Source organism: Canis lupus, chromosome 13 (assembly GCF_011100685.1).
Source record: "Canis lupus familiaris isolate Mischka breed German Shepherd chromosome 13, alternate assembly UU_Cfam_GSD_1.0, whole genome shotgun sequence".
Lineage (NCBI taxonomy): Eukaryota > Metazoa > Chordata > Mammalia > Carnivora > Canidae > Canis > Canis lupus.
In genome coordinates this window covers 39,053,462-39,077,301 of record NC_049234.1, presented here as the reverse complement: position 1 = coordinate 39,077,301, position 23,840 = coordinate 39,053,462, and the positions used below count along the sequence as shown (strand labels likewise).

The window sequence follows — 23,840 nt, the reverse complement described above, 5'->3', positions numbered from 1 at the left end:
TTGGGGCCCATCTCTCGGGCCCCTTGTAGCGCGTTCTCATTATCGAGGTAAAAACCCCTAGATTTGAAAAATATTGCAACTCAGGTATGCAACCAAGAACTTGTATCCAGAAGATATAAAGTACCCTGAAAACTCAGAAGTAAGAGTAGATAGATATGAGGGTTTTGTTGGGGGTGAGGCAAGTGTTCTGAAACTGGATTATGGTGATAAATTTACTAAAACTCCTTGAATTATATATTTTAAAAGGGCAGATTTTATACTATATATGTCACACCTTAATAAAGTCGTTTTTAAAATCTCAACAGTAAGAAAACTAAACCCAATTTTAAAAATGAGCAAAAGAGTTAAACACACAGTTTACGAAAGAGGGCATGTATGCACAGGCAAAAAAAGTAAAAAAAAAAAAAAAAAAAAAAAAAGTAGGAAAAAAAAGTCACGTGAAAAGATGTTCAGTAGCATTAGCCACCAGGGAAACGCCTGTTAAAAGCTGGCTGATACTCCACTTCACATCCACTGCGACAGCTCGAATCAGTCGACACCAACTGCAGACAGATGCCGAGGGCCGCTGCCTCTCACGCTGTGCGGGTGGGGATGCAGGATGCTGTGGCCTCCAGGGGCCCGGTGCCACGGTGGCTCAGAAGTTAAAGCACATTCCCCACAGAACCCAGCGATCACACTCCTGGGTGTTCATCTAGACGAATGAAAACTCTTGTTGACACAAAATCTCATACGTGTGGAGATTTTACAGCAGCTCTGTTCATAGTTTCTGAGAACTGGTAAGTACATAACTGTGGATCAGCGTTCACGGGACGTTGGGTTGGTACGTGCATGTGATGACACGGGGGCGTCTCAGAGGCCTGCGCTGAGGGACAAAAGCCACCCCCTCTCCAGCGGGGACACACTGTGTGATTCATTGGAATGCTGTTCTTGTAAAGGCCAAACCCTAGTGCTGGTTGGAGGGACCAGCAGGGATGGAGCCATCTGAGTGACCGCGCTCTCCTGTGTCCTGATGACACACATCAAGTTAATGTGGAGAGAGCACTACGTAAAAGTCAACTTTACTATGTAATTTAAAATATGCAATTCAGTGCTCCTGTATTGCACAAGTATTTTAACGACCCATCATGTGCCAGGTGCTGGGCGCCACGGGTGTATTGACCCATCAGACCATCTGTAGGGACACCGGGAACCCCACCTTGCTCCAAAGCAGCATGTGACCAGGGCTGGGGAGTGCACGGGAGAGGGTCATTCTCACAGGAGGGGCGCAGGACAGGACCTGAGCCTGAAGAAGGAACAGGAGTCGTTCATTCATTCATTCAGTCAGTCATTCAACAAACCTTTATTAAACACCTGCTGGGTGCTGAGCTCGGGCCTATGCCCTGGGGTGCCGCCAGCACGAAGGACAGTTCCTGCTGTCTCAGAGCTCACACTCTAGTGGGTGCAACGTGGAACGACACAGCAGCACTGAGAACTTGAGGTGCCCAGGAGGGCCGAGGAAGGCCTCTTGGGGAGGGGACGTGGGAGCAGACAATGGACCACAGCCAGGGCGCAGCTCCCGGGCAGACGGTCGGGGCAGCAGGTACAGCAAATGCACAGGCTTTGAGCTGGAAGAATCCAGAAGTGTGTTGGGGTCTGAGAGGAGTCCTGTGGGCTGGTGGGCGGGGGAGTGGAGATCGATGGGGTGACAGCTGGGCCGGGCTAGGGGCAGGATTCCTGGCACACAGGGGTGCGGCTGTGATGCCCGGCGTACTCCCTGCTGCAGGGAGGGGTTCTGCTGGGTTCCCCGGGGCTTTCAGAGACGACAGCTGGGGCTTCCATCCTGTCCCCTGACTGGTGGTTCGCGCGCGGTGATGTACTTAGGGCCTCCTCAGCCATCGCTCAGAAGGAAGCAGCAAACTGCCCAGTTGGCTGCTCACGCCACCTCCCCCCCGCCCCCCTGGGGGCCTAGGGCCCGTCCGAGGGGGTGTGGGTCTGGAAGAGGGGCGGCAGGAAGAGCCCCACAGTGCCCAGCACACATACGACCACAAACACCCAGAGGAACAGGCGGTCCACCACCATGGCCACGTACTTCCAGTCCTCCACGACCTGCGGGCAGACAGAGGGCCCATTACGGGTGCCGGGACCTCCCCGCTCCCCTTCCTTCCCGGAGGGGGACCCTCACTGTTGGGGCTGGGACCCCCCGGCCCTCACCTGGCCAGCACCCCAAGCCCTACAGCCCTGCAGGCCCCGGGGTGCTGGGCCGTCCAGGAAGGGTTATTAAGGCCGTGCTGTGACCTAGAGCCACTCGCTGGCCTGGGAATGCGAGGCCCCTTCCCTTATTTATTTTTTTACGATTGATTTATTTATGATAGACACAGAGAGAGAAAGACAGAGAGAGACCCAGGCAGAGGGAGAAGCAGGCTCCATGCAGGAGCCCGACACGGGACTCGATCCCAGAACCCCAGGGTCACGCCCTGGGCCAAGGGCAGGCGCCAAACCGCTGAGCCCCCGGGGATCCCCGGCCCCTTCCCTTATTTTCAGGCCCAGCCCCCTCCCTGGGCCGGCTCTACCCAAAGGAGGATCTGGGGCGCACCCCGCGCCTGGGGACAGGACGCCTGGAAGCCGCTGCTGAAACCGCTGCCCCGGTGCCTGGTCCCCAACCGGCTCCGCTCCTCCGGCCGCGGGGCAGCCTCCCGGTGCCGCGCCCCTCACCGGCCTGACCCCATCCCCGGGCCGCTGTGGGCTGTGCGCTGGGGACGGGCTGAGCCGGGGTCCCCGCGCCCATGGCCCCGCGGGAGTGGCCCGAGCAGGACTCACAGGACGCGGCGGCGGCGGCGGCGGCGGCTGGCCCGGGACTCTGGGCGGACCCGGTGACGTCAGCGGCCCCGTTGGTCTGGGCTCCCCGGAACCGCCCCGCCCCCGCCCCGCCCCCGCCGCGCCCCTCCCCGGCCCCTCCCCGGCCCTTCGCCCCCCGCCCCTCCCCCGTCCCTCCCCGCTCGCCCCGCCCTGCGCCCCCCGCCCCGCCCCGCCCCTTCTCCCTCCCTCCCCTCCTCCCCCCTTCCCCAGACCTCCCCCCTCCCCTCCCCCATGCCCCTCTCCCTCCATCCCCTCCCCCCCCCCCCCCCGCCCCCTTGCGGCCTCTCCCTGCTCCTGGGGTTTCGCTCCCACAGCCCTGATTTCCGACCACTGTTTGGGGCTGTGCGTGGGGCGCCCCGTATGCGGCTGCTGGCAGCGGGCGTGGAAGCGGGTCCCGGACCCTGCGGGGGTCGCCAGAGGGAGGCCAGCATCCCCTGCCCGGGCCGCAGATGTCCTTTGTCCTGGGGAGGTAAACTCGACCTGTCTTCAAGACTCTGGGGCAGCCCGGGGGGGGGGGGGGGGGGGGGGGGGGGGGGCGGGGGGGGCCCAAGGGCGTGACCCCAGGGTCACAGGATCGAGCCCCGCCTCTGGCTCCCTGCATGGAGCCTGCTTCTCTCTCTGCCCAGTCAGTGTCTCTCTCTCTGTCTCTCTGTGTCTCTCATGAATAAATAAACAAAAAATCTTCCAAAAAAATGTAATCGTCTTCCGTTCGGCATTATGACCCTGGACGCAGCGTCGTTGGGCCCGGTGGCTCTGACCCCCGTCGCCGGGGCCACCTGTGTGGCTGCCCCACGGGCAGGTGAGGGCGGGAGCAGATGCCCACCCTGGTCCCCCAGGCTGGGGCACCTTCCAGTCCCACGGCCCTGCTCTGCCCTCCTCTGCCCCCTGCTCCTCATGGGGTCTCCCAAGGACCCAGCCCCCAGAGCCCAGTACTCGGGGGCTGCCTGCCCTTCCCAGTCTCCCCCTGCCTCCTCCCTGGACTTCCTGAGGTCACCCACACTGAACCACCTTGGCCCAGGCCCTCACCTCAGGGGCTGCTTTTGGGGGACCCCAAAACAAACAGGGATCCTCGCTCCTTCCTTCCCCTTCCCCGACGCAGGAAGCCACACGCTCGGTCCAGCAGTGGGTCCCCTGCTGCAGCTGGGGTCCCCGGGCAGGGGCTGTGGGAAGTGGGGCTGGGCCGGACTTACGCTCTGGTCTCGGTCGTCACTCTGCATGTGCCGGGCGATGAAGCTGACGCCCTCTAAGGCCTCCTGCACGTCCCACCGGAACCTCCCGGAAGCCCTCAGCCGGAGGTCACAGGCCGTGGACCCCACGCCAGAGCCCGAGCCCGCTGGGGACTTGGGGGCCACAGGCGTGGGGTTCACAGGGTACACGGGGCTCCCATAGGGCTGGGGGGCGGCGGCCTCGGTCCTGCTGGGCTGCGGCTGGCCAGGCGGGGGGGCCCTCGAGGGGCTGCTGTCTGGGCGCTTCATGAAGAGGAAGGTGGGCAGCTTATGCAGGAAGCAGCGCCGGACCCAGGGCGCCATGGTGTGGGTGCTGGGCGAGCGGTGGTGCACGTTGAGCACACAGACGCTCGTGACGATGGAGAAGGTGACCAGCACCATGGTGAACATGAGGTACTTGCCGATGAGCGGCACGTCCAGGGACGTGGGCGGCACGATCTTGGAGATGAGCAGCAGGAAGACGGTGAGCGCCAGCAGCACGGAGATGCACAGCGTCATCTTCTCACCGCAGTCAGACGGCAGGTAGAAGACCAGGATGGCCAGCGAGGTGATGAGCAGGCAGGGGATGATGAGGTTGATGGTGTAGAAGAGCGGCTTGCGCCGCAGGATGAAGTCGTACGTCACGTCCACGTAGCTGGGGTCCTGCGGGTTCACCGTCCTGCGCCCAGGCAGCGCCACAATGTCCCACTCGCCGCTGGGGGTGAAGTCGTCCATGCTGGCCGTGGGTGACTTGAGCACCATGTCGATCTCCGTGTGGTCGTAGGTCCAGGAACGGAACTTGAGGGTGCAGTTCTGCTGGTCGAAGGGGAAGTGCTTGACCTCGATCTTGCAGGCGCTCTTGTAGATGGCGGGCGGCAGCCACAGGATGCTGCCGTTGGAGCGCACCACCACGTTGGTGTAGAGAGACACCTCGTAGGTCCCGTCAGCGCTGGGGTGCGAGAGGAGCGTGGTGAGCACGCCGGCCAGCCCGTAGGCCTGCCCCGCGGTCGCCGTTCCGGCCCCGCTGCCCTCACGGGACAGCAGAGGTCACGGCCCTGGGGTTTAGTAGCATCCCTGTCCGACAGGTGGGGATACTGAGAAGGTAAGTGACGTCTTCAGGGTCAGAAAATGAGGAAGAAGCACACCTAGAACCCGAACCCAGGCCTGGTGTGCACAGACCTCACGCTTGTTTCACATGCTGCTGGTGACACTGAGCCCACAAGGCTCTCCAGGCCCCTCGGCCGACCCGAGAGACTGTGCTGCCAATGCCCAGCATCGACACGGTGAGGGCCAGCCAGCCAGGAGGCGGGACGGAACGAGCCCTGAACGTAGCCAACATGCTGGCCCTGGTCCCAGCTGTGCCTGAGGAGCCAGGGCGACCCCCGCCCCCCGGCCTCCACTTCCCCACCCATGTGGCGGTTGCTGGCGCTGCCTTCTTCTAATTCCTCCTGCAGCCTCACCGCCCAGCGCGGCTCGGTGAGTGAGGCGCAGGTGAGGCCCAGGGCTGGTGTAGGGACCGAGGACCCCCCCGAGGCTGGGCCTACTGCCCCGGCACCCCCCACCTCTATCTGCTGCCCCAGCACCCCCTCACCTCCTCCACCTGCTGCCCTCCACCTCCTCCTGCTGCCCCGGCCCCCCCCACCTCCTCCGCCTGCTGCCCCGGCCCCCCACCTCCTCTACCTGCTGCCCCCCACCTTCTCCGCCAGCCCCGCCCCTCACTTGTTGTAAAGCACGATGTCAGGCAGCCAGATGCGCTTGGCGGGGATCCTCAGGATGTTGACGCCCTCGTAGCGGGAGCTGTTCCAGGCCAGGCGGTAGTCGGTCCACTCCTGCGCACACGGGCCGAGGCCCTGTCATTCCGAGGTCACCGCCACCAAGGGGCGGGCCAGAGGACATGCCCCCCGCTGCGGATCCTGCGTGCACTTACCTGTTTCAGCCAGACGTTGGTGGTCATGATCTGTTCGCGCTCATTCTGGGGAGGGAAACAGGGAGGTGAGGGGGGAGGAAGGAGAGGGCGCCGAGCTCCGCCAGGTGGCCAGCCGCTGCCCACCGATGCTGGGACGGCTCGGTCGGATCCCACCCCCAGCGTGTGGGCCACAGCTCGTGACCCCGCCGGACCAATGCTGCGCTGGCTCGGGCCCCGTGATGACTCCACAAGCCAGACGCCGGGGCCTCTGACCCGGAGTCCTGAAGACGCTGCCCGCCGCGCCGCAGCTTTGTCTGCTTCAGCCCGGCTGCCTGGGCGGCCAGCAGCATCTGCCCCGGCCCCCAGCACCCCCAAACCCAGACCATCTGCCTCCTCCCCCGCCCCACCCAGTCTTCCTCCTTGCTCCCCATCTTCCTTTTCCCACCCTGTCTTCCTCCTTGCCCCTCCATCTTCCTCCTTGTCCCGCAGTCTTCCTCCTCCCCCAGGCTGTCTCAGCAGCCAGGGTGAACTTCCCCAAAGGCTGTTCTCATCTTCTCAGACTATGCAGCTCTGCTGAAACCCCCTCCTTCCCCGTCCACCCAAAGTAAAAGCCAAAGTCCTGCTCACCACGGACATGGCCCTACACCGGCTGCCCCCTCCGCCCTCCCCATGGGCTCCAGACGGCACACACTCCAGCGCCCTCCCACGTGCGCTCCTTTCTTTGCTCCTCCCTTTCCACATGCTATTCCCTCCTTCTGGAAATCCAGGCAGCTGACATCCTCACATTGTCTTGTACTAATTATTTAGGCCATTTACATTTAATTTAGTTACTGGTTTTATTTGAGTTTAAACCTACAGTCTGTTTTCTACACCATCCCTTTCCTCTCCTTTCTTGCTATGTTTTAGTTATTTTGTCATTCCATTTTCTGTGCATAGCAACAGGACTCTTCTTTAGTTGCTACCCTGGTGACTATAATACGCATGTATCTGATGTGTTAGAGTCTAATATAAATGAGTAGCTGTATTGCTTCCAGAACAGGGCAAGGATGTCAAACATTTTAGCACCCTCTGTCCCCTCCTGAAGCAGGCTAGTGCTGTCATTATTTAATTCTACATGTGATTAAAACCTCATGAGTTACTATTGTTTTATACAGTCGATTTAACTTAAATTCACCCATACATTGACCCTTTCTGCTGTGCTTCACTCTTTCCTACGTTTCAATGTTTCCATCTGGGATTGTTTTCCTTATGATTAAAGAAGATCCTTTAGTATTTGCTCGTCTTGTGTTAAATTCTTTTTGGCCTAAAAACATCTTTATTTGACCTTTATTTTTGAAATATATTTTCACTGGTTGTCTACCTTCTAGGCTTGCAGTTTTGTCCTTGTGGGACTTTATTTTTTTTAATATTTTATTTATTTATTCATGAAGACACACAGAGAGAGAGAGGCAGAGACATAGGCAGAGGGAGAAGCAGGCTCCACGCAAGGGGCCTGATGGGGGACTCGATCCCGGGACGCCAAGATCACGCCCTGAGCCAGAGGCAGGCGCCAAACTGCTGAGCCACCCAGATCCCCTCTTGTGGGACTTTAAAGTGTCATTCAGCTCCTTGGCTTCCATGTTCAGCTGTCAGTATTATGGTCGCCCCTACCTCGCCCCCACCCTCCCACCATCACCACGGTTAAGATTGTCTCTTTGCCTTTCGTTGTAAGGAGTTGCCAAGGTGAGCCTGAGTATGATTTTGTGTTTATCCCTCAGAGGGTTCATAGAGACTCTTGAATCTGTATTTTCATGTCTTTGGTCAGGTTTGGAAAGTTCTGCCAGTATCACTCACACACTGCTTCTGTTTGATTGTTTCTCCTTCCCTGGAACTCCCAGGACCCAGGATAGAGATGACCTTTTCTTCATGTACTATATTATAGTCTTTTCTGCATCCTTTACCTGGTTATTTGTCTAGATATTTTCTATTGACCTCTCTTCCAGTGCATTAACCTTCTCTTCTGCTATGACCCATCTGCTATTAACCCCATCCAGTAAATTTTAAATTCTCCATCATTATAAATTCCTTGAATGTACAGATGGCTGTTATTTTCCTTTTAGGAAAATTTATTCAGAAAAATTTATTATTAATTGTCTTCATTATTTATTTTTAATAGTGGTAAAATGCACGTAACATAAAATTTGCCCCTATTATTGGGAATTGCTTTAAAATCTTTGTCGGGGGATCCCTGGGTGGTGCAGCGGTTTGGCACCTGCCTTTGGCCCAGGGCGCAATCCTGGAGACCCGGGATCGAATCCCACGTCGGGCTCCCGGTGCATGGAGCCTGCTTCTCCCTCTGCCTGTGTCTCTGCCTCTCTCTCTCTCTCTCTCTCTGTGTGTGTGTGTGTGACTATCATAAATAAATAAAAATTAAAAAAAAAATAAAATCTTTGTCGGATCAATCCAATATCTGAATCATCTGTGCATCTGTTTCCATTGTCTTCTTTTTTCTCTCGGTCTTTTCTCATTTCATCTTGCCTTATTGTGTGCCTAGTAAGCTTCATATGCCTCCAGGGAGTACTGACTTTGGCTTAATGGCAGACAGTTAGAGGAGAAGCAGATCCCCTTCATCTAGTCTGTATCTGAGCTGGTTCAAAGCATGCTTAGTTGTTTTGAGAGCTGGTCTATTTTTGATCCATTTTTACTTTTATAGGTGGTCTTTTCAGTGTCTCCGCATCTCGTGGGGCTGAAATGCTGGTATGTGCCCCCAGCCTTGGAGGAGCACCAGATATTCAGCTGGGCTTCCAGCCTCGTGGCCACCACGCTGTACTCAGCTTCTTAGCCCCTTGGGCTTTTACTGTGTACCTGTCATCACATGTGGGGAAAAGCACCACAGACCAAAGGGTCACATCCCGGAACCTGGTACCCTCAAGACCTGGCTGCATTCTCCAAGACTGTCAAACAGATTTGTGCAGGGAGAGGCATTTTTATACAGCTTTTCTAGTTGTTCTTATGGAAAAGTTAGTCTGCAGCAACCTACTCTGCCTTTACCAAATGCTGAATGCCTTTATCTTTCTTTAAAAACATTTCTTTAAGTTGCAGTAAAGTTTACATACAGTAAAATGCATAGGTCTTAAGTGAGCAATTGGGTCAGTTTGAGCAAACATATTACATGGCCACCTGCGTTCCAGATACATCACTTGTGATGTTCTCACCCACAGTGCCTGCTGAACGCACTGAGGACACCAGCTCAAAACCTGGCCGCCCCAGGGAGCACCGTGAGGGCCTGCTGCCACGCCCAGCACGCACTCCTTGCTTTCTCCCTAGAAGCTTCCATCTTTAAACTAGTCTTGCCCATAACCCTCCCTCCTTGAAAACCAGACCCTGGAATACAGAAGAAGCAGCTCCTAGAACTGAAGAACTGAACACCTAGTCTCCACTCTGCTTTCAGGGTGATCACAGCTCACAGTGCAGGGCTGGAGGTTGGGTGCCCTCCTCCTTCTGGTAACTTCTGTTGCCTCACAGGGCCCACAGAGGAGGCCTGGCAGGGGCAGCCTCCGCCTGCAAGTGTGCCCGGGGCCACCTGCCTATTTCCCCTCACCCGGGCGGCAGCTGCAGAGAGGCAGCTGGCTCACCCCATTAAGCACAAAGCCTCTGGCTGGACCGTAACATCCGCCATCAGCCTGGGCCTGGCTTGGCCTGAATTCCCTATTCTTTCCAGTGGGGCTCAGAGGGCATTCCTCCCTCCCCCATCCTCTGGCTGTGCTTCCTCTCAGGGGCCTTCCCCCCAGCCCTCTGCAGGGCAGTGGTTTGGGGGGGCGGGAGAGAAGCCAGCCACCTGCCCCAGGAGGCTCAGCCCCACTGTTTGCCTCCCTCCCCGTGACCCACACGATGCCTGCAACATGCCCCTCAGAGCCACTCCTGGGGCAGGTTCCAGCCCTGTAGATGGGATGGAAAGGGCCATGGCTCCTCTGGACATGTCGGCTCAGAGACAAGGAGGGGAGAAGGGGAGCTCCCGGGATCTCCGCACCCCTGTCCCCACCCCACGCCCCTGCTTGTGAACTCTGCAACCTGGGCCCCCTTTCCACACCCTCGCTCACTGGTCCCGTCCCCACATGGCTCGGGGAGGAGGCCTGTGGGCTGCCCCCCCCAGGGGTCATTCCCTTCACATCCTCTCTGTTAACAAAGCCACGACCCCCACGGACTTCTCGTCCCATCTCCAGCCTCCTTGCTGTGTCTCCCTACGTCACAGCTGCTGTGGCTAAGGTGGGGCCAGGACCCCAGGGCTCCCTACAGGGCAGCCCTCTGGGACGCTTGTCCTCCTAGTCGACATGGGACCCCGGGAAGGATTTGCCAGCTCCTGCCACAGACATTGTCGTGCGAGGATGTCACATTTGGAGCTGTGGCCACCATCCTACGACCGTGGTGGGAACCAGAATCACGTGCAGCCCCGTAGCACCCCAACACCACCGACCATCACGGACCCTGCTGGCCTGCTCTCGTGGCCTCGTTCTTACTGTTTTAGCCACTGGTGCTCAGATGTTCTCAGACTTGAAGTCAAAGCATTTTAATTGATACCGAGATCCCAGATTAGCAGGTGGCTCCAAACTGGGACCAGTGTGCCGGGGGCGGGCAGATGTGCAGTGCAAGGGGAGAGCCCGAGCGGAGCCTGTGCTCCCGGGAGGAAAGAGGCACCGCACAGGGGCCTCGGGCCTCACGACTTCGGCAGACTCCTTAGTTCCTGCACAAGGAAGAGGAGCGGCCGAGGATCTGGCCTCGCCTGAAGCATGGGCAAAGCCGCGGGCCCCAGCCGTGCACCACGACGCCGTGGGGGCCGGCCTGCACCTACCACGCTGATGAGCTGCGCCAGCGAGAGCTGCAGCTGGATGGAGATGAGCTGGGCCGAGCTGGTGGCCGGCCGGATCAGGTTGTTGTAGCGGGTTCTGTTTAGAAGGTCGTCGACCAGCTTCTCCTCTGCGTTGGCCACGCGGCAGTCCCCTGGGAAAACGGGCGCAGTCAGGCGGCGGGGCCCCATCGCGCCAGCACGGGCCGGGAAGAGACTGCAGGCCGCCGCGGGCGCCGAGGCAGAGCTTGGCTCTCTTCCCTGGTGCCGCCTCCTCTTCCCCCCTGCCCTCTGCGGGAGGGCAGCCCACACCCCGACGGTTGGTCCAGGACGGGGGCCGCAGGTGTGCTCCGTATCCCAAGTCCATCCATCCGGCCTCCCTCTCCCGCTCTTCCTGTAGCCCCCCTGCCACGTCCCAGCCCGACTCTGACGCTGCCACCACGTGCCACTCAGGGGGACAGGGGTCATGGAGCAGTCCCCCAGCCAGGGCTTTCCCGGCCTGCAGCCCCGATGCGCCAGCTCGGCATCCAAAGACCCTTGCCTCTGGCACCAGCCAGCCCTCACTGTCCCCCAACCCCTGCCCTAGCCTTGCCCTGCCACGGTTCGCTCTTACTTCCAAGTGAGGCCACTCTTTCCTCGGCCAGCACTGCCCCCAGGCCACCGACCGTCACGTGTCCGTCCTGTGCCAGGCACCATGGTATGTGCCAGAGACGAGAGCAGGCAAAGCACCAGAATGATCCTGCTGGGGGTTTGCGGTGCGTGTCAGCGAGCGGGGTGCATGCTGGTGCTTCCACATGAGAATGGGACTGACCATGGCAAAGGTTTTGGAGTTAAGACTTCCAGAGTGAAGGTGCCTTTGAGACCTGGGTGCCAGGGTCCCGCCGGCCATTGACTCTGGTCTGGGCGGACAGGAGAGGTGTGGCTCCTGCCTGAAGCCTGGTCTGCGCCCTCGGTGCCCACGGCCCTGGATCTCTTGCCCAGTGGTACGTGGCTCTTTGCCCCATGTGTCCTTCACTAGTCTGGGACTGAAGGTGAGCTCGGGCCTTGGTCCTGTTTACCCTGGTGCCAGCTAAGGGCAGAGCTGGGGGCGGTGCCTCAGAGGGAGACTCTGAGGAAGGTCAAGGGCACTAGAGCCCGGAGCCCAGCAACAGGGAAAAGGAGATGCGCAGAGGAAGTAGCCAGGGGCAGGAGAGCAGCTGCGGCCAGAGTGGGGACCAGGAGGGGGCAGGGTGCCCAGGGGACTGGGTCTCATCCCGTGGGAAGCTCACCACCAGCCGCCTTCCCTGAAGTGCCAGGGCCCTGCTTTTTGCCCAACCCTTTCCCTGGGTGGGGCCAGAGGGCCGGGCCGAGATTGCCAGCTCAGCCAGGCCGAGGTGGGCTCCTGGGTGGGTGCAGGGCTGGACATGCGGCTGCAGAGCCGCCACTCAGCCTCCGCCTGCACTTTCCAACTCGCTGCCTATCTGGAGCAGATGCAATATTTAGTGCCTTGTGAAAGATGCTCCCGGGTGCACCTGCTGCCCACTGTCCCTCCCCCAGGCTGCCTGGGGCTGTCCAGAGGGGTCTTCTGGATGCTTGGCCTAGATTCTGAGCTCTGCCTCTGCTCCACTGGACCCTCCCAGAGGCCAGCTGTTTGAATACCCCGAAGCCCGTCTGCAGCCCCAGGCTAAAGCTGGTCCCTCCCACAGCCTGTTCTGTGTGTGTATGTGGGCTGACCTGTCATTTCAGAAAGCATGTCCCTATCACTTGCCAGGCCCCTCTGGCCTTTCTGAGGTGTGTCTGGGTCAGAATCTGCAGCTCCTGGTCCTGTAGGACAGGGAGAGGCTGGGACCCACGTCTCTGTAGCCCCAGGAGGCTGGTCCACTGGGTTCCTGACAGGCCAGGGCTGCTCTGCAGGCTCCGCATGCTGATCTTTGGGGCTGCCCTGCTTCTTGGGCACTTGGCCGGCCTGAGGGTCCATTCCCCATCCTGGGGACGGGCTGTGAGCTCCAGAGTTGGCGGTTCTGAAAACCTCAGATTTTCTTGCCTGTTCCCCGTTTCTCATCCAGGGAAACTAAGACAAAGACCTGAGGAACCCCAGCCAGTGAGAGCCAAAGTGGTCTCAGAGCCACCCGCAGGGAGGGGCCCCCCAGACCCCGGTGCCTCTGTCCTTGTCCTGCCCTCAAAGGGAGACCATGTTGGTGACCCAGCCCAGCGTGTGTTCCTGCCTTCGCAGGTTTCACTTGTACGTGTGCCTGTGTAGGCGGGGGTGGAAGGGTGGACGACCAGCAGGCTGACCCACAGGAGCTGGGATGCACTCCCATCTCCACCAAAAAGGCAGCCGGAGCCCAGAACAACACTTATGTGTTGCTTTCTGCCTGCTGGGTTCAAAAGACAAGAGACGGGCCTCTCACCCCTGCACAAGTGTGGTGCAGAATGAGTGGAAGCCTCCTTCCTGGGTGCCTCTGGGGGTCACACCTCAGCACATGGGTCCACACGGCAACAGAGAGGCCACCACTAGGGGTCAGTCATGACTCAGTGGCTCTGGGGAGTTGTGTCTGTCCTTCCTAGGCCTTTTCTGAACAAACAGCCCCGCCCCCTGCCCCTGCAGAAAGGGATTAACAATCTGGGAGGAAGCCATAACCTGAATCCTCAACTGTGTTAAGTGTGTGTCAAAAAAGCATAATCTTAAAACCTAATATTAGAAAAATGAAAAAGCATCTATTGTTTTGGAATACAAACTACAGAAGCTAAAGATCAACAGAATCTCCTGGCAAGGCGGCATCCAGGAAGCAGAGTGATTTTCAGCTTGGGTGTGTCCTTAACTGAGAAAAGGATCGGGAGATTTGTATTTATTAAAAGGCAGCTCTGGATTTTAAAAAAAAACAAGGTTGGAGTTTTTACTTTTTACAAAAAGCTCACGACATATTATGAGTAGCATCTCCAGTCACGTGTAAGAATCACCTGGATGCAGGTTCCCAGGCTCTATTTCCAGAGCTCCCGATCCCGTGAGGCCAGAGTGGGGCCCAGGAACCTGTGCTGGGCCATCCTGGCCCGAGCTTAAGAAACACTGCACCAGACTCACATCTGAGTCCCAAGGATGTAGGCAGGGCATGTCCCTTCTACAGAACAGATGGGGATTCTGAGGCCCGGAGAGGCGACAAGAGTGGCACAGGGTCGCCCAGCAAGTGGTGACAGGCCCAGACACATTCATTGGGTGCAGACGCCACGTTGGTGACAGCTTCACTGCCCCGGAGGAACTTGTATGTCCTCTCACTCCGGCCTCCTGCACCCCTAGTGGGGTGTCCCGTCCAGGGAAGCTGTGTCCTGGTCTTCCTGGCCAGCCAGGGCTCAGAGGGCAAGCTCGGGGCAGACCGCAGGGGCTGAAAGAGTCCTTGGACTCTGGGGGATCCTGAAACCCAGTGAAGGCGACCTCGCCACGCCGGGACTCAGCCTGGGAAGGGCCATGGGGTCTCCCGTCCAGGTGTCAGAGGCCCGGCTCCACTGCGCCGGCCGGCCCTCGCCCGTCTGTCCAAGCCAGCGCAGCCCCAAGAGTGGGGGGCCCGAAGCAGCGGTGTCCGGAGAGTGTGTTTCTTGGGAGACCCGCCCCCAACTGCAAGCATTCTGGGTCGGCGATCTGGGCAAGCCCCTCCCGTCCCGGCTGGGTTTCTGGATTCCCCGGCAGCCTGGGGGCCCCTCTCCAAGGCGGGGCAGCGGGGTGAGCTCCCTGGCGTCTACACCGGGCCGCCGCGGAGCCTGTGGGCGCCTGGAGTCCGCGTCCCGCACCCCGATGCATCGCAGCCCGGGCTGAACTCACAGGTCCTCGCGGGGAGGCGGTGGGGCAGGTGCGCGGGGAGGCGGTCGGGGACAGGTGCGCGGGGAGGTGGTCGGGGCAGGTGCACGGGGAGGCGGTCCGGGCAGGTGCGCGGGGAGGCTGTCCGGGCAGGTGCGCCGGGAGGCGGTAGGGCAGGTGCGCGGGGAGGCGGTGGGGCAGGTGCGCGGGGAGGCGGTCGGGGACAGGTGCGTGGGGAGGTGGTCGGGGCAGGTGCACGGGGAGGCGGTCCGGGCAGGTGCGCGGGGAGGCTGTCCGGGCAGGTGCGCCGGGAGGCGGTAGGGCAGGTGCGCGGGGAGGCGGTGGGGCAGGTGCGCGGGGAGGCGGTCGGGCAGGTGCGCCGGGAGGTGGTCCGGCAAGTGCGCGGGGAGGCGGTGGGGCAGGTGCGCGGCGAGGCGGTCGGGCAAGTGCGCGGGGAGCACGGCCAGCCCCCACCCCACACCTCGGACCCCCCAGGCCCCGGCCGGGCTCGCCTCGCCCAAGACCCCGTCCGGCCGGGACAGACTCGGGCCCCTCCCCGGGCGGGCACCCGCCCCGCCCTCCCGCCTCCCACCTGTGGCGGCAGCTGCTGCGCGGGGGATCGGGCGCGCCCCTCGGCTCCCGAAGAGAACTCACCGCGCCGGCAAAAAGCCACCAGGGACAGAAGGACCAGGGGTTGCGCGCTCCTCATGGCGGGCGGGGCGGAGGGGCAGCTGCGGCTAGGCCGGCCGCCGGGTCACCCCGCGGGCCGCGACCGGCGAGAGGCAGCGCAGGTGCCCGCCCCGGAGTCCGGACCCGGCGCTAGGACCCGGCGGGCGGCGGCGGGCCCGGGAGGGCGGCAGCGGGGAGCCCCGCCCACTCGGAAGGGGCGCGGCGGGGCGGGGCGGGCTCCGGCACCCGTGGCCGCGGGCGGTGGCTCCAACCTGCTTCCCCCTGCTGCTCCCGCTACCCTCGTCGCCCCGGCTCCCCCGCCCGCCCCCCTGCTCCCCCTTACCCCGCTCCGGGCCCGCCCCGCTGCCTCGCTGCCTCATGGGAGCCCCGGGGACGCAGGCAGGGTCCCTGCCCTGTTCGGCACGCGCTTGTGCCCCACGGAGGGTCCTGCCCTGGGGTCCGCCCAGGAAATGGGGGTCGCCGGTGCAGGAGCGAGGGGCTTGGCTGCGGACAGGGGGCGAGGGGGTGCTTAGGGAAAGTGTGGGGCCTTGGGGAGGGCGAAGTAGCTCAGGGTCCGCGACCCGGCCTGGGGAACGGGAAACCCTCCTCTCCCCTTCCCGCCTTGGCCTCCCCACCTGGGCTGACCTGAGGCAGCTCAGGTGACTTAGGGAGCTCGCAGCCCCTCCTCCAGCCAGGTGGTCCTCGCCCGGTGTTGGGATCAGTGCCTTTTCCCTGAGGGTTGGGGACTTGCCCTGTGAGGCAGCAGCACCAGGGCAGCCCTACTGGGGACTTGGCCAGAGCTGGTGCCTCAGTCCAGGATCAAAGGGCCTCCTCCCACATGTCCTCCCCGGGGTGGCCCTCCCCCTGCTGGCCCAAACAGTAAATAGGTGAAATATATAGAGTAAATTAAAAAGTCAATGCCAGGCTGAAAAATAAGGTCTCTGTGAATCAAAATCAGAAAAGAAATAGTGAGTAATGGGAGTGCTGAAGCCTGGAGCCCACTGGGCTCGGGAAGTCAAAGGCAGCAGCAGGTTCTTTGGGATGGAGGAGGACTAAGACCAAGACTCTGGACAGGACGCTGGGCGTGTGCATGCTCCTCAGTCCCTGGAAGGAAGCTGGGAGGGGAAGCCTGCTGCTGATCTGTTGTCTGAAGTCCTGGTTTTATAGAATGTTTATAGGATGTGTGTTTTCCCTGATATACTACAGGATGGGAGCTTAAAACCTAGAAGCAGCTGCAAAGCTATAAATTGTGAGCAAAGATGAGAAGCCACAGGATGGCTCCAGTGTCCCTTGGAATGTCCCCATCACCTTCTGAGCATGTCCCTCACTTTCTGGCACAGGCATAGGCTATTCTGAAGGGATATCATAATCTCTTATGGCCAGGCTGGAGGCGAGGGGCAGCTCCGGGGAGGCACAGCTGCCTGGGAGTTTAGCCCTTCAGTGCTGCCCGCCTCAGTGGTCCCACTTGGATAGCTTCTGGGACGGGGCTCTGGGCCGAGGCCCTGCCGCGGAGCGCACCATCCACTCCCTGCACTGAATCCCTGCGCCTGTAGCTCGTGCCGGTCTGCTCTTCCCCAGCTGCCCCCGGACACTTGCTCCAGTCGGGCTGAGTGGGAGCACGGGGCCAGCCATTCCCTGCCCCTCTCTGCCCTTGACAGCTCCAAGCCTGGCTACGTCGGCCCTCTTAGTGGGACTGTCTGTTAGAAGGGAAGCCTGCCCCTTCCCGTCCGGAAGGGCCCCCAGGACCGGATAGTGTCGGCGACCCTCCTTTCTTAGGGCAGGTGCGGGGAAGCCACGATGTGCCAGACCTGTGGTCGGTTCTCCCCTTTTGTCCTCACAAGGATTGTTGCCCCATCCTACAGCCAGCTAAGGGGGGAGCTTGGGGAGGCTGGTGTTTGACCCCAGGATGACCAGGCCCGAGGCCCGGGCCCCTCCCCGCACTTGCCCACAGCTGGGCTGAGAGGTGGAGCCACGATCTCCAGCCCCGTCTGGCTTCTGTCGTCCCTGGGCCGGACTCTGGCCCTGCAGTGTCTGCGTCCTTCTTCCCGCACCTGCTCCTCTCCGGCGGGCACAGCTCAGCTCCCCGTGCTCATCAGCGTGTGGGCTCTGCAGCTGGGGCCGCGGGACACAGGCCAGGCCTGGGGACGCACGCTCAGACTCGACACCTTACATGTGCAGCCACCCGACCTGAGGGCTGTGAGACAGAGGACTGCCCCCCCCCCCCAACCCCACCCGGGCATTCCCAGGGCTCTCTCTCCACGTGGCCTGGTGCTCCAGCAGGGCCTGCTGCTCACATGACACCTGGCGCCCTGTCACGGTGCGGGTGGGGATGAGCTTTCTGTGTCATCCCTCCGGGCCCAAGACTGTGGGGTCCCCCTCCCGCCTGGCCACTCACTCCCTTTGCCCGCGTGGAGGGCTGTCCTGAGCACTGCGTGAGGGTGCGGGTGAAGCACAGCGACTGGCACTCCGTGGGTGCCGGGAAGATGCCCCGGGAGCAGCGAGGCGCCGGAAAGGTGCGGAACTTTTGGTCGGACTGGTTTGGTTGAGGTCCCGTATGGCCGCCTGGTCACTGTGGGGGGCCTCGCGGGGCTGGCCGGGGGCTCAGTGCCTTCTCCCTCGTCGTGTCTCCCGTAGGGTCTGCAGGCACGTGGTTGGTGATGGGTAGTGGGCCCTCCTTCCACGGGGCAGGGCGGTGCTGCCTTCTGCTTCTCCAGCCCCCGGGGGGGTCTCAGGAAGTTGGATTCTCCCAACCAGCCCACGATGTGGGCCGCGTTGTCCTGAAGGCCGGCTCCATCCTTCCAGTTCATCACAGGCGTCCAGGCAGGGAAAGATATCTTACTCTACACGTGCTTCGGGGAAGCCACCGCCTTTGGGCTGGCTTGGGGGGTCCCATCCCGTGCCCTGAAGGACGTGAGCGGCTTGGCTATCTGCGTGCCACCGTGGCCCCCCGCCCTGTGCCCCTCGGGGGCCTCGTGGAGACCGCAGCTGCAGCAGGGACGGGCCAGGGCAGGTCTGCTGCTGAGGACGCAGATGTCGTCATTCCCTGCAGTGGCTGCTGCCCTTCCAGTCCCGTGTCACCCGTGTGAGGTCCTGGAATGCAGAAGATGCGACACACGTGTGAGCGAACCCTGCATGGCCAGCAGCGACCCAGCTCCTCAGTCTACGTCCTGTTACCCTGTGTGTGTGGAGGGGGAGAAGCAGGCCTGGGGGCGTGATGGAGCCGCAGGTTACCCCACCGGACGCCCCCACCAGGCCAGGAAAGATGGGTGTGCTGAGTACAGATTCCATTTCCTTTTCTTCCCAACTAATGGTCCTTAAGTGCTTCCTGCCTGCCGAGCACTGGTCACTGGACGGACGAGGCGGGATGAAGCTCTTAATGTCCCCCTAAGAGCGGGCATGGTTGGCGTGGACGGGACTTCTCCAGGCGCTGGCCCCGGCCAGGTCTCAGTCATTTAGGGCAGCCGTCCAGGCACGCAGGTGCTCGGGGCCCTGCATCCAACTGGAGCCGGTGTCCGGGAAGCTGCGTTCAGGCCAGCGCGCTGGGCAGACGCGGAGAGCAGCCGGCAGGACTCCGGGGCCCAGCCTGCCCGGCGCTCCCTGACGGCAAGCACTCACCGAGCACTTGCGGCGTCTCCATTGCTGCTCTGAGGCTTCGGGGCCTAGTGAGCAACAGAATGACAGACATTCCTGTTCCTGTCTGTGCCGGGCTGCGGGTCGGGGAGCGCGGGAAGAAACGAGGACGGTCCCTGACTGTGGCCGGAGGTCTGAGGCTCGAGGAGTGACAAGAGGGGCCTCCTGCTACGGCGACACTCGACACTCGGATGACCCGGAGGAGATGCACCCCCTCTGTGGAGCTCTAGGGGACAGGCCTGCAGGCCACGGGGCTAGGATGCGCCCCCCTCCACGTACAGAGGTGTGGACAGGTCACCTGCGTCTGATGTGAACCGGGGGAGCAGGACGCGGGTCACTGAGGGCCTCGCCGTCCAGCAGGAGGGTTCACAGGGGGCAGGGACGTGGGGGTTCAGCGGCCTGCTTGGCTGCGGGGCCACCACGCACACAGAGGGCCGAGTGGCAGGGGGGCAGCCGGTAGGAGGCTCGTGGTAGCGGCCGCTGGGGTGGCAGCAGCTTGGGCCTGAGGGCAGACAAACGTCCAGCCGCTGCCAGAGGCATTGCTGGGGGTGGAGGCTGGACGTTTGGGGGGGCAGTGAGGGGCGGGGGGCCGGTGAGGCAGGGAGGGCCAGGGATGGCTACTGGGCGAGAGCTTGGGCCCCGGGGGACGGTGTCCCCCCACTGTCACACTCACCGACGGACTCGTCCTTTCACGGGGCCTCCTCTCTGGCCTGTGAAGGCTGCAGGTCACCATCAGGACCAGGGATCTCGCCCCCGCCACCCCACCCGGAGCGACCCGAAAACTCGCCGGCAGGTTCCAGCAGCACGAGGCCACCGTGGAGAGCCGGCCACAGAGTCCCTGGTGTCCCCCCAGAACCTCTGCCTCCCCGGGCGGTCACTGTAGGAAGCTCCCAGTTACAAATCCCCCCTCTCCCCCTGCGGACACGTGGACGGTCCACGCCCCAGAACCCCTTCCCCGCCCTGCATGCTGTGCTCCGGGAACGCAGACGTTCCAGAAACTACCTCCTTCCCCTCCGGGCCCCGTGGGCACCTCCAAGGGCACCATGATGTCCCTTCGCACAGGGAGGCACCGGTGAGCAAACCTGGTCTCTGCTGGAACCCTGTCTTGTCCCCCGGCCCCTGCGAAGGCCTAGCCGCCTCAGCAGGGGGCATCGGACTGGGCCCCCTCCCCCTTGCGTGGTCGGCACTGAAGAGTCTCTTCTTACCACCCTCACTGCCGCCCGCCTCGTGCTGGAACCACCTGGCACCTGCTCGGAGAGCGTGCTGACCCCGTGTGACCCAAGGCGTCCAGCGTGCTGCGTTCTGTCACGTTCCTGGGTGATGCGGATGCTGCTGACCAGCGGCCCCCGGGCAGCGGGGGCGGACGGGTGGGCAGAAAGGAGTGGCGGGGCCGAGGGCCACCGGCTGCCACTCTGTCTGGGAGTCACTGTCCCCGTGCAGGTTCTGCTGTCTCCTCTACTCGCGATGTTAGAGACCTTTCTCAGTCTGTCTCAGCCCCGCTCCAGCCATCGGTGTTCCTGTCCCGTCCAGGGAGCGCAGCCCCCAGTCAGGACCCCAGGGTCCTGGCAGGTAGGCTCCCACCCTCTCCCCGCAGCCTCACGGGCCAGGATGGGGCCAGGTGTGTCCAGCCTGCAGCTGCTCGTCGCTTGGGGCTGAGCAGATGGCATGTAGGGAGAGCTGAGGACAGGCCCTGCCCACGTTCTAGAACTCTGGCCTGGCCCCCAGGGCACCGGGGTTAGTGAAGACAGAGGGGCGGCCTCCTCCTAACGGGCCTTTCAAGGCCTGGGGCGCGGACCCCCTTTGACCTTTTAGCCAGGCTCTCACGTGAGGCCTCAGAGTCAGAGAGAGAGTGATGGCCGTGAGTGGGACGTTATCTTCGCGTTAATTTGTGAGTTCCAGTCAGCAGGCGCTCCACCACTGAGCCACCCAGAAGTCCCTAATCCTTTTGTTTTTAATTAAATTCCAATATAGTTGACATGCAGTATAATATTAGCTTCGGTGTAGAACTTAGTGATTCGGCACTTCCCTACATCACCCAGTGCTCGGCACAAGTGCCCTCCTTCACCCCTGTCACCTGTTCCCTCCCCCTCCCACCCTCTTTCCCTCTGATAACCCTCAGTTTCTTCTCTGTAGTTGAGTCTGTTTCTTGATTTTCCTCTCTACCCCACCCCCGTGTTCGTTTATTTCTTAAATTTCACATACGAATGAAATTATACGGTATTTGTCCTTTTTGGACTAATTTCAATTAGCATAATTCTCTCTAGCTCCATCCTTCTTGTTGCAAATGGCAAGATTTCATTATTTTTGATGGCTCAGTAATATTCCTTTGGCTATATATAGACCACTTCTTCTTTACCACTCGCCAGGTGTTGGGCACCTGGGCTGTTTCCATACATTGGCTGTTGCTGCTGCTGCTGCTGCTGTAAACACCAGAGTGCACGTGCCCCTTAGAATCGGTACTTTTGGACTCTCTGGGTGAATACCCAGTAGTGCAATTGCTGGCTCATAGGGTAGCTCTATTTTTAACTTTTAAAATATTTTTTAGGGACACCTAGGTGGCTCAGCAGTTGGGCGTCTGCCTTCGGCCCAGGGCGCGATCCTGGAGTCACGGGATCGAGTCCCGCATCGGGCTCCCTGTGTGGACCCTGCTTCTCCCTCTGCCTGTGTCTCTGCCTCTCTCTCTTTCTCTGTGTCTCTCATGAATAAATAAATAAAATATTTTAAAAATAAAATATTTATTATTATTATATATATTTTTATATTTTTAACTTTTTGAGGAACCTCCACACTGTTCCGGCTTCACCAGATTTATTCTCAACAGTGCGAGAGTGTTGTCCTTTCTCCCCATCTTCACCAACATCTGTTTAATGTTTTGTTAATTTTAACCATTCTGACAGGTGTGAGGTGATATCTTGTTGTGGTTTTGATTTGTATTTCCCTGATGATGGGTCATGTTGAGTATTTGTTCATGTGTCTGTTGGCCATCTGGATGTCTTCTTTGGAAAAATATCTCTTTGTGTCTTCTGCCCATTTCTTAACTGGATTATTTGGTTTTTGGGTGTTGAGTTTGATAAATCCTTTACATATTTTAGAGACTAACCCTTCATCAGATATGTCTTTTGCAAATATCTTCTCCTATTTCATAGGCTGTCTTTTAGTTTTATTGAATGTTTCTTTTGCTGTGCAGAAGATTTTTATTTTGATGAGGTCCCAATAGTTTATTTTGCTTTTGTTGCCCTTGCCTTGGGAGACATAACTAGGAGGAAGTTACTATGGTCAATGTCAAAGAGGTTGCTGCCTGTGTTCTCTTCTAGGATTTTAATGGTTTATTGTCTCACATTTAAGTCTTTCATCCATTTTGAGTTGATCTTTGTGCCTGATGTAAGAAAGCGCTCCAGTTTCGTTCTCCCACGTGCGGCTGTCCAGTTTTCCCAACACCATTTATCAAAGGGAGTTTTTTCCATTGGGTAGTCTTCCTGCTGTGTTGGAGATTAGTTGGCTGTAGAGTTGAGGCCCCATTTCTGGGCTCTCTGTTCTGTTCCATTGATCTGGGCTGTTTATGTGCCAGGACCACACTGTCTTGGTGATCAGATACCTAATGCAGCCAGCAGTCTGGAATCATGATGCCTCTAGCTTTGCTTTTGTTTTTCAGAATTTTTTTTGGTTATTCGGGGTCTTTTCTGGTTTCATACAAATTTTAGGTTGGTTTGTTCCAGCTCTGTGAAAAAGGCTAGTAGTATTTTTAGGGATTGCACTGACTGGATTGCTTTGGGTAGTATAGACATTTTAAAAGTATTTGTTCTTCCAATCCATGAGCATGGCATGTTTTCCCATTTCTTTGTGTCTTCTTCAGTTTCTTTCATCAGTGTTTTATAGTTTTCAGATTGCATAAAACTGTTTTGGTTATGTTGATTTCTAGGTATCTTATGGTTTTTGGTGCAATGGTAAATGGGATTCATTCTTTGATTTCTTTTTTTGCTGCTTCATTATGGGTACATAAAAATGCAACAGATTTCTGTACATTGATTTTGTATCCCAAGACCTTACTGAATTCCTGTATCAGTTATAACAGTTTTTTTGGTGGAGTCTTTCAGGTTTTCTATATAGAGTATCATGGGATCTGCAAAGAGTGAGAGTTCGACTTCTTCCTTGCTAATTTGGATTCCTTTTATTTCATTGTGTGTGTGGTCTGATTGCTGAGGCTAGGACTTCCAATACTATGTTGAATGACAATGGTGGGAGTGGACATCCTTGTCCCTGATCTTAGGGGAAAGCTCTCAGTTTTTCTCCTATTGAGGATGATACTTGCTGTGGGCTTTTCAGAAATGGCCTTTATGATGTTGAGGTATGTTCCTTTATCCCTACTTTGTTGAGGGTTTATATCATGAATGGATGCTGTATTTTGTCAAAAATTTTTTGCACCTATTGACAGGATCATATGGTTCTTATCCTTTCTTTTATTAATATGGTGTATCATGTTGATTGATTTGTGAATATTGAACCACCCCTGCGACACAGGAATAAATCCCATTTGATCATGGTGAGTATTTCTTTTAATGTACTGTTGGATTCGATTTGCTGGTATCCTGTTGAAAATTTTTGCTTTCATGTTCATCAGAGATACTGGCCTGCAATTATCTTTTTAGTGGAGTCTTTGGTTTTGGCCTCAGGGTAATGGTGGTCTCATAAAATGAATTTGGAAGTTTCCCTGCCATTTCTAGTCTTTGAAATAGTTTGAAAAAATTAGGTATTATCTCTTCTTTAAATGTGTGGAATTCCCTGGGAAGCCATCTGGCTTGGACTTTTGTTTGTTGGGAGATTTTCAATTGCTGATTCAATTGCTTTGCTGGTTATAGGTCAGTTCAAATGTTCTGTTTCTTCCTGTTTGGGGACTTTGTTTCTAAGAATTTGTCTGTTTCTTCCATGTTGCCTAGTTTGTTGACATGTAATTTTTCATAATATTCTTTTCTTTCTTTCTTTCTTTCTTTCTTTCTTTCTTTCTTT

At 58.7% G+C, this 23,840-nt stretch overlaps 1 protein-coding gene across 5 annotated transcripts; it reads right to left on the bottom strand.

The window, feature by feature from the left end:
• Nucleotides 1-233: 233 nt before the first annotated feature.
• On the bottom strand, nt 234-15,351 carry CHRNB4 (cholinergic receptor nicotinic beta 4 subunit). Of its 5 annotated transcripts, none has more exons than XR_005368946.1 (8): nt 15,192-15,351; nt 10,775-10,923; nt 5,968-6,012; nt 5,760-5,869; nt 4,026-4,989; nt 2,020-2,085; nt 1,338-1,604; nt 234-691 (listed from the first exon to the last, which is right to left on the bottom strand). XR_005368946.1 is itself a non-coding variant. In XM_038555923.1 (7 exons), the coding sequence occupies exons 1-7, from the start codon at nt 15,244-15,246 to the stop codon at nt 1,425-1,427; spliced, it is 1,569 nt and encodes a 522-aa protein (XP_038411851.1). In that variant the 5' UTR covers nt 15,247-15,351; the 3' UTR covers nt 1,308-1,424. The 5 variants fall into 5 exon arrangements, 3 of the variants coding, with proteins under 3 accessions (XP_038411851.1, XP_038411852.1, XP_038411853.1); XR_005368948.1 differs by having other exon boundaries at nt 2,069-2,085; XM_038555923.1 differs by lacking the exon at nt 234-691 and having other exon boundaries at nt 1,308-1,604.
• Between the last annotated feature and the right edge of the window lie 8,489 nt (nt 15,352-23,840).